This window comes from Nyctibius grandis, chromosome 5 (genome assembly GCF_013368605.1).
Source record: "Nyctibius grandis isolate bNycGra1 chromosome 5, bNycGra1.pri, whole genome shotgun sequence".
NCBI classification, from domain to species: domain Eukaryota; kingdom Metazoa; phylum Chordata; class Aves; order Nyctibiiformes; family Nyctibiidae; genus Nyctibius; species Nyctibius grandis.
In genome coordinates this window covers 17,254,903-17,269,134 of record NC_090662.1, presented here as the reverse complement: position 1 = coordinate 17,269,134, position 14,232 = coordinate 17,254,903, and the positions used below count along the sequence as shown (strand labels likewise).

General features: G+C 35.7%; 1 protein-coding gene across 1 annotated transcript in view; it reads left to right on the top strand.

The window, feature by feature from the left end:
• Positions 1 to 14,232, top strand: part of LRRK2 (leucine rich repeat kinase 2) — a 73,884-nt gene that overhangs the window by 13,625 nt on the left and 46,027 nt on the right. The window contains exons 7-18 of the mRNA XM_068401038.1: positions 619 to 750; positions 2,305 to 2,424; positions 3,588 to 3,712; positions 4,269 to 4,348; positions 5,214 to 5,320; positions 6,988 to 7,117; positions 8,281 to 8,405; positions 10,078 to 10,208; positions 11,881 to 12,025; positions 12,330 to 12,469; positions 13,830 to 13,958; positions 14,045 to 14,215. Of these exons, the coding sequence (XP_068257139.1) occupies positions 619 to 750; positions 2,305 to 2,424; positions 3,588 to 3,712; positions 4,269 to 4,348; positions 5,214 to 5,320; positions 6,988 to 7,117; positions 8,281 to 8,405; positions 10,078 to 10,208; positions 11,881 to 12,025; positions 12,330 to 12,469; positions 13,830 to 13,958; positions 14,045 to 14,215 (1,535 nt within the window). The remainder of the gene's footprint in view (positions 1 to 618; positions 751 to 2,304; positions 2,425 to 3,587; positions 3,713 to 4,268; positions 4,349 to 5,213; positions 5,321 to 6,987; positions 7,118 to 8,280; positions 8,406 to 10,077; positions 10,209 to 11,880; positions 12,026 to 12,329; positions 12,470 to 13,829; positions 13,959 to 14,044; positions 14,216 to 14,232) is intronic.

The following is a 14,232-nucleotide window of genomic DNA, read 5'->3' as shown; positions in this document are numbered from 1 at the left end:
TATTGCAGGAACATTAGATAGATAACATTTCTGTTCCCTCAGTATACAATTGGTGTACAGTAGAACTAATTTAAATGAGAAGAATAACTTGCTAACTTGCCCCCTAAAAAAGAAGGAAAACTTAAGAAAACATGATTAAATCAAATAAATGACATTTATTAGGAAAAAACATTTCTATGTTGTTTCTTAATTGTATGCCCCTGGGAATATTAGTGAAATACTGTAAAATGTTTACCTGATCACAGCCATGTTATAAACACCATTTATAAGATTGAATTAATATTTATAAAACAATTTGTTCAGCTTTAAGAAAAATTTTACATCAGAATAGTTTGTGAGGAGATTTCTGTTACATGGCCTGACATAGAATGGAACAAATCTTTAAATGTTAATATGGACTCTGAACTTAATGAATTATTTTCAAATGTTGGTAGTCATTAATGTCTTCTATGGCAATACCAAGAAACAAATGCCACATTTCTCTCAAGTTGCAAGGCAAAAACTGAAACATAGGCCCAGTTTTCTAATTAAATCTATTTAAATGAAGTCTGAATTAGAATTGAATGAACATGGGTTTTTGCCTTAAGAAGCAATTTTTGTTTCTGTTTCTTTCTTTAGCCAGCAATGTTGAAGTGCTCATGTCTGGAAATGTTCGCTGTTACAATGTTATAGTGGAAATGATGAAAAGTTTCCGCAATAGCGAAGCAGTTCAGGAAGTGAGTTGCTGTTTGTTGCATAAGCTTACATTGGGTAAGTTCACAAAGTTGTTTATAGTCAGCTTGCTCTGACTCTGTAAGAGTTGGAGTTAACTGACAGCAAGTGCTACAGGCAACAAGAGAATTACTCTTGCAGTTAACCCTCAGGGTGGTGTATAGCTCCATATCTCTAATGATGTAAACACACTAAGGTAACACTGGCCACAGTCAATATGTTATCCTTTTATGGTTGTTGTATCCATTGTTAAACATTAGTAACAATGACAGAAGCTGCCATGAAAGACTAGAGTGGGGAAAAAAACGAGTCAAAAGAGTGGGAGAAGCACAAGATGAGAATGGGAGATCAATAGATCCCATTCTATATAAAGTTATTATAGAAAGGAAGAAAATTCTTTCTAGATGTCTTTTGAAGTGGCAATGCTGAATGTGTGAGAAACAATTGGTGCTGCTGAATTACCTGGGAGGTATTCTCCAAGACTGTGTTTTCCTCCTTGCAACGCATTTACCTTCAGAGACCTGTGCTGCATTCCTGCCCAGCTGTGGGGCCTGTCTTGAGGTCCCCTATGCTGCAGCAGTGAAAGAACCACTGGTTCCTGGACTTCCCTTGACTTGGCCAAAAGTACTTTGGTTGTCTGGGCTTACATGGGCCAGTGTCACATCAAAAGAAATGATGACAATGTCAAAAAGATATTTTTTGCGCCTCTTAGCAGCTCTGTGCTCTTTCTTGCCAGTGAGATTAGCTTTTCTTCTGTATGTAATTATATTTTTGATGCTTAAATATGGGAGACTTCTTAATTTCATACCTTATATTTTGTACCATATCTGAAGGGTTTGAGAAACATTGATACAGATTTTAATTTGACCTTTCATGTTGCTAGTGATTCTCATTTTTACTAATCAAGAATTAAACAAAATTGAATATCAAAATAGAAACAATAGCTATCAAACTGTATGTTACAAAGTGAGTGTTACTGAATTATTTTATGCATAATACTTGTTTTTACAACAAACAGGAAAGTTTTTTCATTTGCTTGCTTTTTGCAGAATTCCTTATATTCAACCTATAATATAAAATACTGTACAGCCTATGATAAAAGTTATGCTTTAAATATATTTATCATCAAAAGGTAACTCTTCCTACTATTCCAGAATGTATGTATTCTGTATTTATAATTCTGACCTTGATCTATTAATGAGGAGGGCAAAAACAGAGGGCAAAACAGGGTTAAACCGCTTGCTTGATAGGATAAATCAAATCATTGCAGAAATTCAAGACCAGGACTGCATTTGCTTCCTGGCAGGAAGCCTGCAAGTGATACAGTGACTGTATTTTTCTTATTTTGATGACAATGTGCACTTCATTTTTCATAAAACCTCAGTCCTTTGTAAAAAACACAAAGAACCTAGATCCCAGCTGGTTTTTATCCTTGACCTTTTCTTTCCACAAATAAAACATTGTTGCGTCATGTCCTGTAATAAGAAATCCAACGTTTGCTACAAAGTTTGTGCATTGTGTGCTGAGAAATTTGTGTTAAATGCATGTAAAGCTCTAGATATGTGTTTATATTCATTTAATATTTATTTTCAGGAAATTTTTTCAATATCCTTGTATTACATAAGGTTCCAGAAGTCATTGTGAAGGCTGTTAAAACATATCCTGAAAATGCAAAGTTACAAGCTGCTGCTCTCAGTTGTTTAGCTCTTTTGAGTAAGTAAATTCTTTCCTAAGTACTAAATAAATTACTTCATTTATCTGTTTCCTTGTTCATTTTTTTTATACTGGTGATTTCCTGTAATCATTTCAAACTCCATTTCTTTAACATGAAAGCCTCAGGCAGGATAGCTTTGACAGAGCTAGATTTCCTACATGCTTACAGTTTGTTTGCTGTGACATGGCTGTGTTCATACCATATGCCTAAAGTCTTCAGAGTGTTCAGAGCTCGTAAGTTATGGTGACAGGTCTTAACAAAGCAACCTGTTTGTTTATAGGCAAATATTGGCTAATCCCTACTTAACATAAAATCTCTAGAGATAACACTAATTTGATGCTATGTTTTCCATGTATAACAGTACTGGTTATATTGTGGCAGTCAATAGCAACACCAAATCAATGCTTGTGCTTGAGTTCTGAAATCACGTAAAAGATTTAAACTTTTCCTTGAGTACACTCCAGGTAGTATTTTGAAACAGAAGTTAGTTAGCTAGTGGCAAAAATCTAAGGATCTGATCCTCTTAGTCTTTGAGTAATTGTTCCATACAAAAGTCAGTAGAAATGCTGTTTAAGAGTCCTCAAAATAGCAAAGGTGAGAAATCAGTATACACTCCAGTAAGCCTCTGATAGTATGGTCAGTGTTGATACAGTTTTTTTTTTCCTTAAATGCTGAAAAATCACAGGTATAAAATGATTTCTTTTAAATTCTATTGCACTTTCTGGGACTAGATATGCCTCTCTTGGCAACTGCGATTTGCATTTTGTTTTTTAATGGCACTGCTTCAGAGTGTAGATGCCTCTGTGATAAGTGGTTACATGCAAATGAATCAGTTATATATGTCTGTGGTATTCTGTATGTAAATACACACACAAAAAAGTATGTGCAGGTCTTTTTAGAGCCTGAGTGTTGACTGATCTGTAACTATGTACCTAATTTACTACACTATAATGAGGTTTTTTAGTCCCTTTATAACCTTAAAGATGTTTTCAAATCTGTCATAGAGTTTATATCAAAAGACTTCTCCCTTCCCAGAAAAGGCTAATGCTCCCACTGATTTTTGCACATAGGCAGTGTGACAGCCTCCATGACTACAGGAAGGTTAAGACATAACTGTTTGTTTTCACAATAAGAATTTATTGTAAATATTTTATATTTCAAGCTGAAACAATATTCTTAAACCGAGACTTAGAGGAAAGAAAAGAAGAGGAGGAGGAAGAGAAATTATGCTGGTTGGAAGCATGTTACAGAGCATTAGAACTACACCGAAAAAACACAGATGTGCTGGTGAGAATTTTTGGATGAAGGGGATATAGAAAGACTGCGTTATGCATTAAATAAAATGTTTAGCAACAACATTTTCTCCCATATATCCTCGGGCAAACACGGCCTTAATGACCGGATTAGATTTAGAATAAATCTTACCTTTCTTGCCTTTCTTATCTTTGTTCACCTCAACTGGTTTCAGTTGCTCCTTTGGATCAAATGTAGGTAGTTAAGATGAGACTTGTTACCTGAAACTTTGGCCATCCAAAGATTGTTGTTTACATAGCTCCTCTGTATACAGCAGCAAAGCAAGGCCCATCAACAGAAGAATTAATCTTGGCCTAAAATAGGTATCAAAATGCAGATCAAATAATGAGAATGTGGCACGTTTGTAACTCAGACCTATCCCAGCTATAAAGAATGTGACAGTCCACACCTTTTTGTATTTCTACGTAAAGCACCTTGTACCTTTGTCATGAACTGAAAAACAGTTAAACTATTTAATTTTTTCACATATTTTTAGTATTCTAAAGGCATATTTTCTTAATCCTTTTGTCTTCTCTTGGTTTATATTTAGGAGGCTACATGCTGGGCTTTGAAAAATCTGTTTCTGTATCAACGCAACCTTCATGAGAAGATTGGAGATGGAGATAATCAGTCAGTGTTAATATCTTGAACTGTATTTTTGGAAATGAAAAAAATTAAAGCCTATTGTTAGGCCATCTGGGGGTCTGATATTTCCATTATTTTTATTTTTCACAGAATCACAGAATCACAGAATGTTAGGGATTGGAAGGGACCTCGAAAGATCATCTAGTCCAATCCCCCTGCCGGGGCAGGATTTTTCTTTCTTGTTTTCTAATATATGATGAAATGCATGGTGATCAATACTTGGGAAAGTTTCTTTCTTGAAAAGTGTGCTAACCTTGACTCAGGCAAAATTGCTAGTGTTTTAATAAAGGGCCAGAACACAGCCTAGTAGAGCTAATTTGTACAGTTCACAAGGAATTTCTTCAGTTGCAACAAGGATAGGAAGCATTAAAGAATGTAAGAGTAGGGAAAATGGAGAAGATTAAGATACCTAGTACGTAAGAAGTATGGAAAAGCAGTGCTCATTTTCCCACAAATCAGATGAAAGGGCATAGTAGAGGGGGTGCTGCCTCATCAGGGAGAATCTAGGCATGGGTAAGACACAACTTTCATTTTACTTAAACTATTTTGCAGATTTGCTTAAGATTTTAACCATTCAAGTTGTAGCAAGCCTGTTTTGTAGCCCTTTCTGGACCTTGAGTCACTTGGAAAGCATGGTTCCAAGTGAATTTGGTGAGATTCAGAGGCTAATATGCATAGTTTGCAAAGGACTTTCTGTCAGCTGTTGCTCTGGAAAAACATTAGAAGCCAAGTACAATCATCTGAAAATTTAATTGTGTCACTTAATACCTTTTTAGGAAACTGAACTACAGTTATGAAGTAGCTGCTGTATTATGATCAATGTGCAGTGATTTGTTTCTCTCTGTGAAAGGTTCCCAATAGACAGAGCAGTGATGCTCTCCATGCTGATGCACACCTCTTCAAAAGAAGTGTTTCAGGCAGCTGCTCGTACCTTGGCAATTTTGTCACAACAAAATGGTAAGGGAATTTCATTGTCTTTACTTTCTAAGTCAGCAGAAAGTTATTACTGTGATATTAAAGAATATTTACTGTGCTGTTGCATGAATACGATATCCCCTGTGATTAGAATATTATGCAGTTGTGTTTAGTCGGAAGTTTATTCCTTGCTTTGAAAAAGCTATTGTTGGCTAGTATTGAAGAGAGTATATGGAAGTAAAGAGCTCTTTGCCAGTTCATGTGTTGCAATTGCTATTTTTTTGAGCAGGAGACGTGCAAAGAGTATGTTCTCTTTGTATGCTTGTTTAAATATTTATCACGTTTGAAGTTCATCAAGAGCAGCATTTGTTGAAAATCACGGGTAAGAACTACAACCCGACGAATACCATTTTCTTGCTTAACACAGGGGATTTGAGCAGTCTTGACTTCAGTGAATCAAATTGTGTGTAGAAAGTTAAGCACGTGCATAACAGTTTTCAAGATTGCTTTAGTCCTGATTGTGTCCCTAACATGGTTTCCTAACTTTTTTCAATTTGCAGACCCCCTCAAAATTTTTCAGTGGAGATGTGGACCCCTGGGTAGAGTATTTAAGCCTGCTTACAGTTGGCCTGCTTTTATTAGATACCTTTCCCAGAACCCTTTGAAATGGTTATGGACCTCAAGTGGTTTGTAGACTGCACAGTGAAAACCACTGGCTAGATAGGAAGATAAAGACTAGCAGTTAATTACCATTCTCTAGGTGAGAAAGTGTTTTATCAGTAGTTTACTGAGCCATCCAAGTACATAAAACCTAACAATGAAAGGGTTTCATAGTTATTTATGAGGTAAATATGTATCTATATCAAGAAACAGATCTCATAAATGTATGCATAGTGTTATCGTATATTATACCAGGTACTTCCATAACATGTTACTGACAAGTGGGCCTCTGATTCCCTTTGGAAATCTAAAGCAAGTTTTTATTTTGTCTTTTTTTTTCTTCTTTTTTTTCCCCCCAAAATGAATGTGCTTACACCAGAAATGACAGACATAAAGAAGCTTAGTAAAACCCTCTGACACAATGCAATATTTCTTGAATTAACCATTTGAAATGGATGTACTGAACTGGGAATGACAAGAATTGGTCATAGTTACCATGATAATGTAGAATATTTTTATAGTGTTCTGAGCTGTATTGGTTACAGTTATAGCTACAGCATGTGCTTGGGTATTTTAATGTAAAAAAAAAAGAATTAACAAAGTAAATTAAGTGAATAAATATGCTTTCATTTTTGAAGCCTTATTTTGGAAGTTAGAAGTTTTTTTGAAAGTTTTAAATTCTAGCTTAACTACGTGATCACAGAGTGCAGTTAAGAGAAAAAATTGTGTAAGAATAAGCATTTTTGAAAATAAAAGTAAAGCTGTACATTCTCCTTCCCTTAAGTTAAATTTGAGTAAGTAAAAATAGCAGATGTATTTAAAATTGTTAGGCATTCAGGAATTATAATGCTTTTGATTATACTATGCAAACAAATGTCAGCTTCAGCTCGAATTGTTTCCCATTCTAATTTATACTTCTATAACGTGTGTTTGGTGAGGAGAAAAAAATCGAAAACGGGGGGGGGGAGTTAGCAGTTCTGTTGGTTTTGAGAACTATACATAAGGAGAGAGAGATTTGCTTATAGAATGCTTGCTATTTTGTGTTGTAGTAACTATTAGGAAGACACTTTTGGCTAAAGGAATTCATATGAATGTTTTGGATATAATGAGGAAACATCCAGAGTCTCCTGAAGTGGCTGAAAGTGCCTGCAGAATTCTGAATCACGTTTTCGAAGGAAGGTAATACACTTAAAAATACATGGCCACTTCCAAAGTGAAGGTTTGTGAGATTCAGTGCTGTAATTGATTACATTTAAATTATTGGCTGTTTCACTGATGTTAAAATCGACCACAGGCTGACAGGCCTGTTCAAGACATTGAATTTTGTAAGCCCTGTAGTCAGATGCCCAGGTGGATACGTTTAGGGAGCTGCATGTTCTTCCCTTCATGGTTCTTGACCAGTGAGGTTTGAATAGACTATCACTAGGTGGTGTCCCCTCCTGTTAGCCACACTGAATTCCACTGAGAGCTAAGAAATTTCCCACAATATTAGCTCTGATTATTAAAATAACATTGTGTTAGTATTACTTTTGTGTTGGCTTTTGCAAATGCTCTAGAACATGACTGGAAAACAAACTTGTGACTCATAAATACTGGTATACAGGGTGGGAACATTATTCCAAGTGTCTTGCCAAGTTTTTCCAGCCTTCCCTGAAACCTTCATATATGCTAAGCTGTCTGTGAAAAAATGACAGACTCAAGATACAGTCACAGAATTTCTTTTGAATAATTTAATTTTATAAAGAAGAAAATCTGAAAACTTCCACAAACATGTCATAGGAATAAGAAGTATTATAAAGTGAAAGAAGAAAATAACGTTAAAAGTGAATTAGTGGCCTTTGGCTACTGCCATTTCTAGGAATGCTGATGAGATTGAGATTATTGGTTTTTCTTCAAGATTAGAACATAACATGATTTATATTTTTCTGTTTATTCTACAAGTATCTGACAATTCATCAGTACTTTATGACAGTTGTGGAGCACTAAATTAAGGCAGATGTGTCTTTTCACATATCTGGACTGGAATCAAAGTGAAATATATGAATCCACCACTCACCCTGAATGAAATACTATGCGCTGTGTATCACTGTTCTGGACTGGATTGAAAAATTACCTCTCAGTAGTCTAGAATGGAATTAGTTACATAAACTGAATTCATGGAATGGCATGAAAATAATATATTTGCTATGATGAAGAAAAGTACCATAGTTTAATTTATATTTTGTAGCTCAAACCAGATTTACAGTGTTCAAAAGGGTTATCACGCAGTGTTAATTAAGGAAACATACATGTAAAGTTTAGAAATACATTCTTTTTATTTATTTTACAAACAATATTTTCAGCTTCCCTCATCTGGATATAATGACAGTAGCTGCATCAGAAGTTGTAAAAGCCATGAGGAAACATGAAAAATCACTCTCTGTACAACTGGAAGCACTTCGAGTCCTTTTACACTTTATGATGCCCGGTAAGTCATCCAAAAGTATAATCAGTGTGGCATCATACAGCAAATCAGAGAACAGAATGAGCTAGCTGGGTTTTAGTCTTTCTTATCTAATGAGACAGCCTTTAACGGAACATCAAAAAATTTACTGGAGTTCTGTACATAGCGGAGAGCAGCTGTGACTCTTTAAGAACATACAAGATGGAGGAAAACTTTTGAGGTATTGAAGGTAACAGACAAAAATTATCACTGCTGATTTCCCCTTGATTTTAGCAGTGAAGAGTTAGCTCCATTACTTTTAAGGAATTCAGAGAATGAGTGTGGAGCTATCGCTGTGATCATGTATTTTCATCATAGATGCCCTTTAAGTGAGATCAAACAGTGATAATGACATTAACGTTGTTGTACCACAAAATGCAATATTTTTAATAGATCTCTTGGAAGGAACGTAAAAATTGGACCTCTGACACCAAAAAAATAAATATTTCAAGATATGAAATATACTATTATGTGCTATTTTCTACAGAAAAGGAGAAGCCAAACTGACCAGCTTAGAAATTCCTTTCCAAAAAAAATCCTCTTTAAAGGCAATCTACAGTGGGAAAAATATGTTCTTTGTTAGTTCTATACATTTAATAGCATTTGGGGAAGGTGTTGACTCTTCTTATCCGTTTGCTGCTGTACATCCTGTTTTTTTCCTCTGATACTAAGTGTGAGAATACAGACATGGGGTACTGATTTTTTTTTCAGAACAACTTTTTGCAAGTATCTCTCAGCAGTTTAGTTGAACATTTACAAAACCAATAACTCTGAAACTAGTAACTTGGCTAATATGCACACTGATTGCAGGTTTTCAGTTTCCTTCTATTCTTTGAATTATAATCCTAATACTTTCCTTTTTTTTCAATAAACAGCAGGAGTAACACTTGATACATGTATTCTAAGATGTAGGCAAGGCACTTTTTTTTCCAGTATCCTGGAAGAAAGGCCCTTCTAAAGCATAATCAAAGAAAGAGAGCACCAACTGGATGTTGGAGCTTGCAGATTAATTAGGGAATAAAAGGTAATTCATGGGAAAAATAGTAATGTGAATAAATATGAGTGCTTGAAGTGACTTAAAGGATTTCTGGGTGCTTTCTGTAGTGCCACTTGACTGCAAGTGCAAATAGCTACAAGAAAGGTAAATCTGAAAGACCTTTCTCTGTTCTTTTATTTGTACTGACCTTCAACTTACGTCACCTGTGGGTAAAATTTGGCCTATGATATGCTGCCAAGTGAGAAAGGCCAACTAGTTGTAGCTTCTCTATAGTGTCTCCTTTCCAGAAGGAAGAGGCATTCTGAAGTAGGTATCAGGAGCACCAAGAAACCCCGTAGTTCAAAAAAGTATAGATTGCAGTGTACCTTAGGCAAAATTCTTTGGCATGATTTTGCATTTTCACAGTAAGCAGTGAGCAAACATATGGTGAAATCATTTCAAACACAACGTACTCAGGCGACACTGTAAATCTGGAGGGACTCCAGTCTCTGTGACTACAGCGTTCTGAAAATGTCATAAGATCTGAAATATGCTCTCTGAGTCAGTTGTTAAAATCTGTGTGTTCAATTTGATTGTTATATTGGGTTGATAATATTGGGTTAATACCGGGGGGAACATGAAATCTGTTCTTCTGAGGAAGGCTGTTTTCCATTGTTGCAGATACAAAGAATGACCAGAATGGTTCTTCCAGAGATGTGGGAGATGCTGCTTTTGCACTTACAGTAAAAGTCATGAAAAGCCAGTGTCTATTGGAGGGAACTCATTCGTTGGTGCTTAATGCTTTGAACAGGGTATAGTTAAAGCTTTATTCTAATGAATTTTGTCACTATGTTACTCTTGCAATGGTGAATCATTTGTGAGTTTTAGCTCCACACTGATTTTCCTATTGATTCGATATAATTAATCTTAACTCCTGCATTTCATTTTTCATTTGGGCTTTCTTCTTACTTTCTGTTCTGGAGTGTATTCAATGATCCTTTATGTAGTAACTCTAAAGGATATTTATAAAAACAAGGCTGGTTTTTTTTGTAAGCATACAGTTTATTTGTGATTTTTTAATGAACTAGTTTATACATGCAAAGTGTCCTCATACCTGCACCTCAACTCCACACAGAACTGAGTGGTTCTTTAATATGGCTTTTATAGATACATACTCCTTTGCTTTCAACAGAACAGAGTTTCTCAGTTGTCTCCATTCTTTTCACTGTTCAATTCTATAACTTTTTCCAGCCGCTGGAAAACTGAATGATCACAGTGCCTTGAAGGGGAAGCTGAAAAGTGAAATGCTGAAGCAGACCCAGTCTAAACAAAGGAAGCACTGGGCACTTTGCACAGCAAATTAACCTTAAATCCTCGTGATAGGAAAGATTTAACTTCACGGCCTTCAGAAGAATCCCACCGCTACAAGGTTTACAAAGTTCACATGGCCACAGTCAAAACGGATGTAGCAATTCACAATTTTTTAGAAGCCTCTCAACAATTTTAGGCTTGCCAAACACCTTCAGTCAAGGAAATTTATGTCTCTTACATTTATGATAAAAGTCAGAGCAAATAATGCATCAGCAAAAGAGTGCTAGAGCATCTGAAGGACATTTCTTGTCCTGAAGATACAGGATATAGGAGTTAACAAGGAAGGCAAAATAATTTTTACTTCAGAATGTATTACAGTCTCCAGTGCTTTGTGACCATCCTGATTGCTTTTTCTGACCCAGCTGGTTTGTGTTTTGGGGTACTACAATATCAACTAGAAGAGCTAGAAATTAACATATTTTAATGAAAAAATAGAGAAGGAATAGGGAGGAAGATGGGCATGACTCCACTGAAATAATTTTGCAGATTTGCAAGTCACTGTGAGAGCTAGGCACACTTTCAGATCTATCCCTCATCTAGGTTTCCTCCATCTAGAAGTGGGGGAAAATTGGAAAAAATAATCACAAATAACCTATTGAATTGCTATATAACTAAAACCATAACTTTTTAGATCTTGACGGGGTGTGGTAATAGGTATATTGTTTCATATCTTTTAATACTTTCTTCAGTTGCCACCATATTTATCATTTGTGCCTATTCTCAAAAAACGCATTTTTGTTCCTTTTTAACCACAAAGGAAGTACATTTTCTCACTTTCCTCATCCTACAGCAAAATGATGTGAACTTGTGAATGGTTGTACTGAAACTTTGAGGGGAAAAAAATCCCACTCTCCATTAAAAAACTAGCTTGGGAATATTTTCAGAATCAAAGGTGAAAATCTGGGGAGGTTATGAGCAGCTGAATCTGATGGTTGAAAAGGAGACCTTTTTGAAATTGTGATTATTATTTATTGTCATATCAGCTGTAATTTCACATACTTTAAGAATGACAGTTGCTTGCTCTTAGAGAACAACTTCAAGAACAAGCAACTCTTCTGTTGCCATTGTAAGCAGAACAGACTTGATCTGATTTTATATTCATTTCTCCATCAGTTTATTGGAAATCCTAGCATCCAGAAGTGTGGATTAAAACTACTTGCTTCTGTAGCTGAGTGCACCGGTGCACTAGAAATTTTAACCCAGCAAGGAGCTACTGACACTGTGCTTCACACCCTACAGATGTATCCAGACGAACAAGGTAGGGAAGGTATTTTGTTAGCTGAATGTGAATGATGTAGCAGGAGGGGCTGATTCACCATAGAAGCTGCAACCTATCTATTACACTCTTCAATACTGGATGTGATGTAGATTACATGGCAAGAAAAGGCTGCAGTACTTCATAGTCCTCAGGTTCATCCACTTTGTAGTTATGCCTGGCCCTATAACAGCTTATGCAAATAACTTTCTGGAATATTAGTAATGTAACACTACTTAGGTCATGGGTTTATTCCACTCCAAATGTCTGAATAATCAACATAATTAATCTTTTTTTTTTCTTCTAGACATACAGCGTTTGGGTTTGAGTCTTCTGCGCTCTTTGATTACAAGAAAGAGTTTGTGTATTGCAACTATGCACGTCCTGTCAACAGTTCTGGTTTCTACTCTGCGAAGATTTAAAGAGGTCACTGAAATCCAGATGCATGTATGTGTTATTTCTGTGTACAAAGATAAAAGTGAAAGGCAAAACTTTAGAAACTTATTTTAATTTAGTTATGTTTGAAGTAAATTCATTACTTTAATTACTTCATTTTGATTTTATTGCAATTACTAGATTAGTGTAAGCCTTTAAAATTAAACCAATATGTTTGCCGTAGAGACGGTTTTCTTGGAGGCATATATTCAATCTAGAATATGCAAGCGTAGGTTTAGGTGTTAAGACTTCTGAGATGTGCAAACTAGAATAAATTTCTCAGTCATGGTCCATCATTCAGTCAATCTATAGCCATTTTATGAAGTAACCGTCATTATAGTATTCATTGCCCTTTTTTGAAAAGTAATAGAAAATAGCTTAGTTCCCAGCCCTGTCACCAGCAATAAGCTTAGTATAGGAATGCTGTATTTTAGAAGGATATTACTGAAATACTGTGTCAGACTTGGGATCTGCTTCTGAATACGGAAGGAGAACTCTTACTCTGTCTGCAAACACATGTTCAGTCCTCCTTGTGTGAAAGTTCTATTTCCTCTGCTTCAGAAGCTTTCCCTGTTTGTTGACAGTTTCATTTTTTCTGGTGGAATGGAGCTTGCCTGTGAGGTCAGCTTCCTGTGAGAGTTTCTGTTGTTCTGTTTCAGATCAGTATGGAAATATCACAAGTACAGCCTCCCTTCTTTACTGCTGTTTTTCCCCCAACCCTTCCAAGTTGAGCTTAGCAACCAGTGTAGAGACAAATCAAAATAATGTGGTGAAATAAGGAAGTTACTTAAAGTGATTTAGTCTCAATTATGTTTGGACAAAGAGTCAGTAATTTACCCAGTTCACCCTTCTAGGTGAACTTTACTTGCAGAATCATGAGATAATTTTGTATTTCTTTCTAGTTTTTAGATACACCCATTAAGTTTTCCATTGAGCCTATGTATTTGTTTCAAATTCAAGGATTACAGAGCAACACATTGGGACAGGGGATGCATCTTCATCCCATATCCTTAGAAGGGGATTGTTTCCTCTGTACATTTTCAGGAAATCATGAGTACATTTGTCACTGCCAGGCAAGATGTTGTCAGATATTATGGTGCATAATTTGGCTTTTCAAAGTGTCAGTTAATATCTGTTTAAGTGAGTCCGCTAAACAAGCATGAAGCTACAGCTATGTAAACACAGAGACACCAGGTGTTTCTGCCTTCTCTCCTGATCTTCTCTGATTTGTGGATCATTGCATGTTTAAAAGCAAGACAAAAAAAATTAAAGCACATATGTTTTGGTTGAAATTTTATTTTGTTGCACAACCTGTTTTAAAATGACACTTTTTAACACTGTACTTCTTTCAATCTTCGCATTGTGTTCTTAGGGATTTCATGCAATCTTGTCAATTCTTACTTTGTCACCATGTTTTGCGAAGCTGCTGGTACATGAATCATTTGACACGGTCATTTTCTACCAGATGTCTATGTGTTTCACTGACCAGCGAGATCGACAGGTATCTTCTCTCTTTTGACAGCTCCACAGCTGAAAAATTTTGGTGCTTTTTTTGTCCTAACTGTGATTGTTTGTCTTCCCATTCAGTTTCAAAGCCTGTGTTGCAAATGTTTTGCTAAAATAGCTGAAAATGATGATTTAAAGAATATGATGCTAGAAAAAGCATGTCTTGAGTACAATAGTATTATGGCTGAATGTTTACTTCTACTGGGAGCTGATATTAATAAGAAGACAAAGACAAACTCTTTGATCTATCAGGTAATATATGGACATAT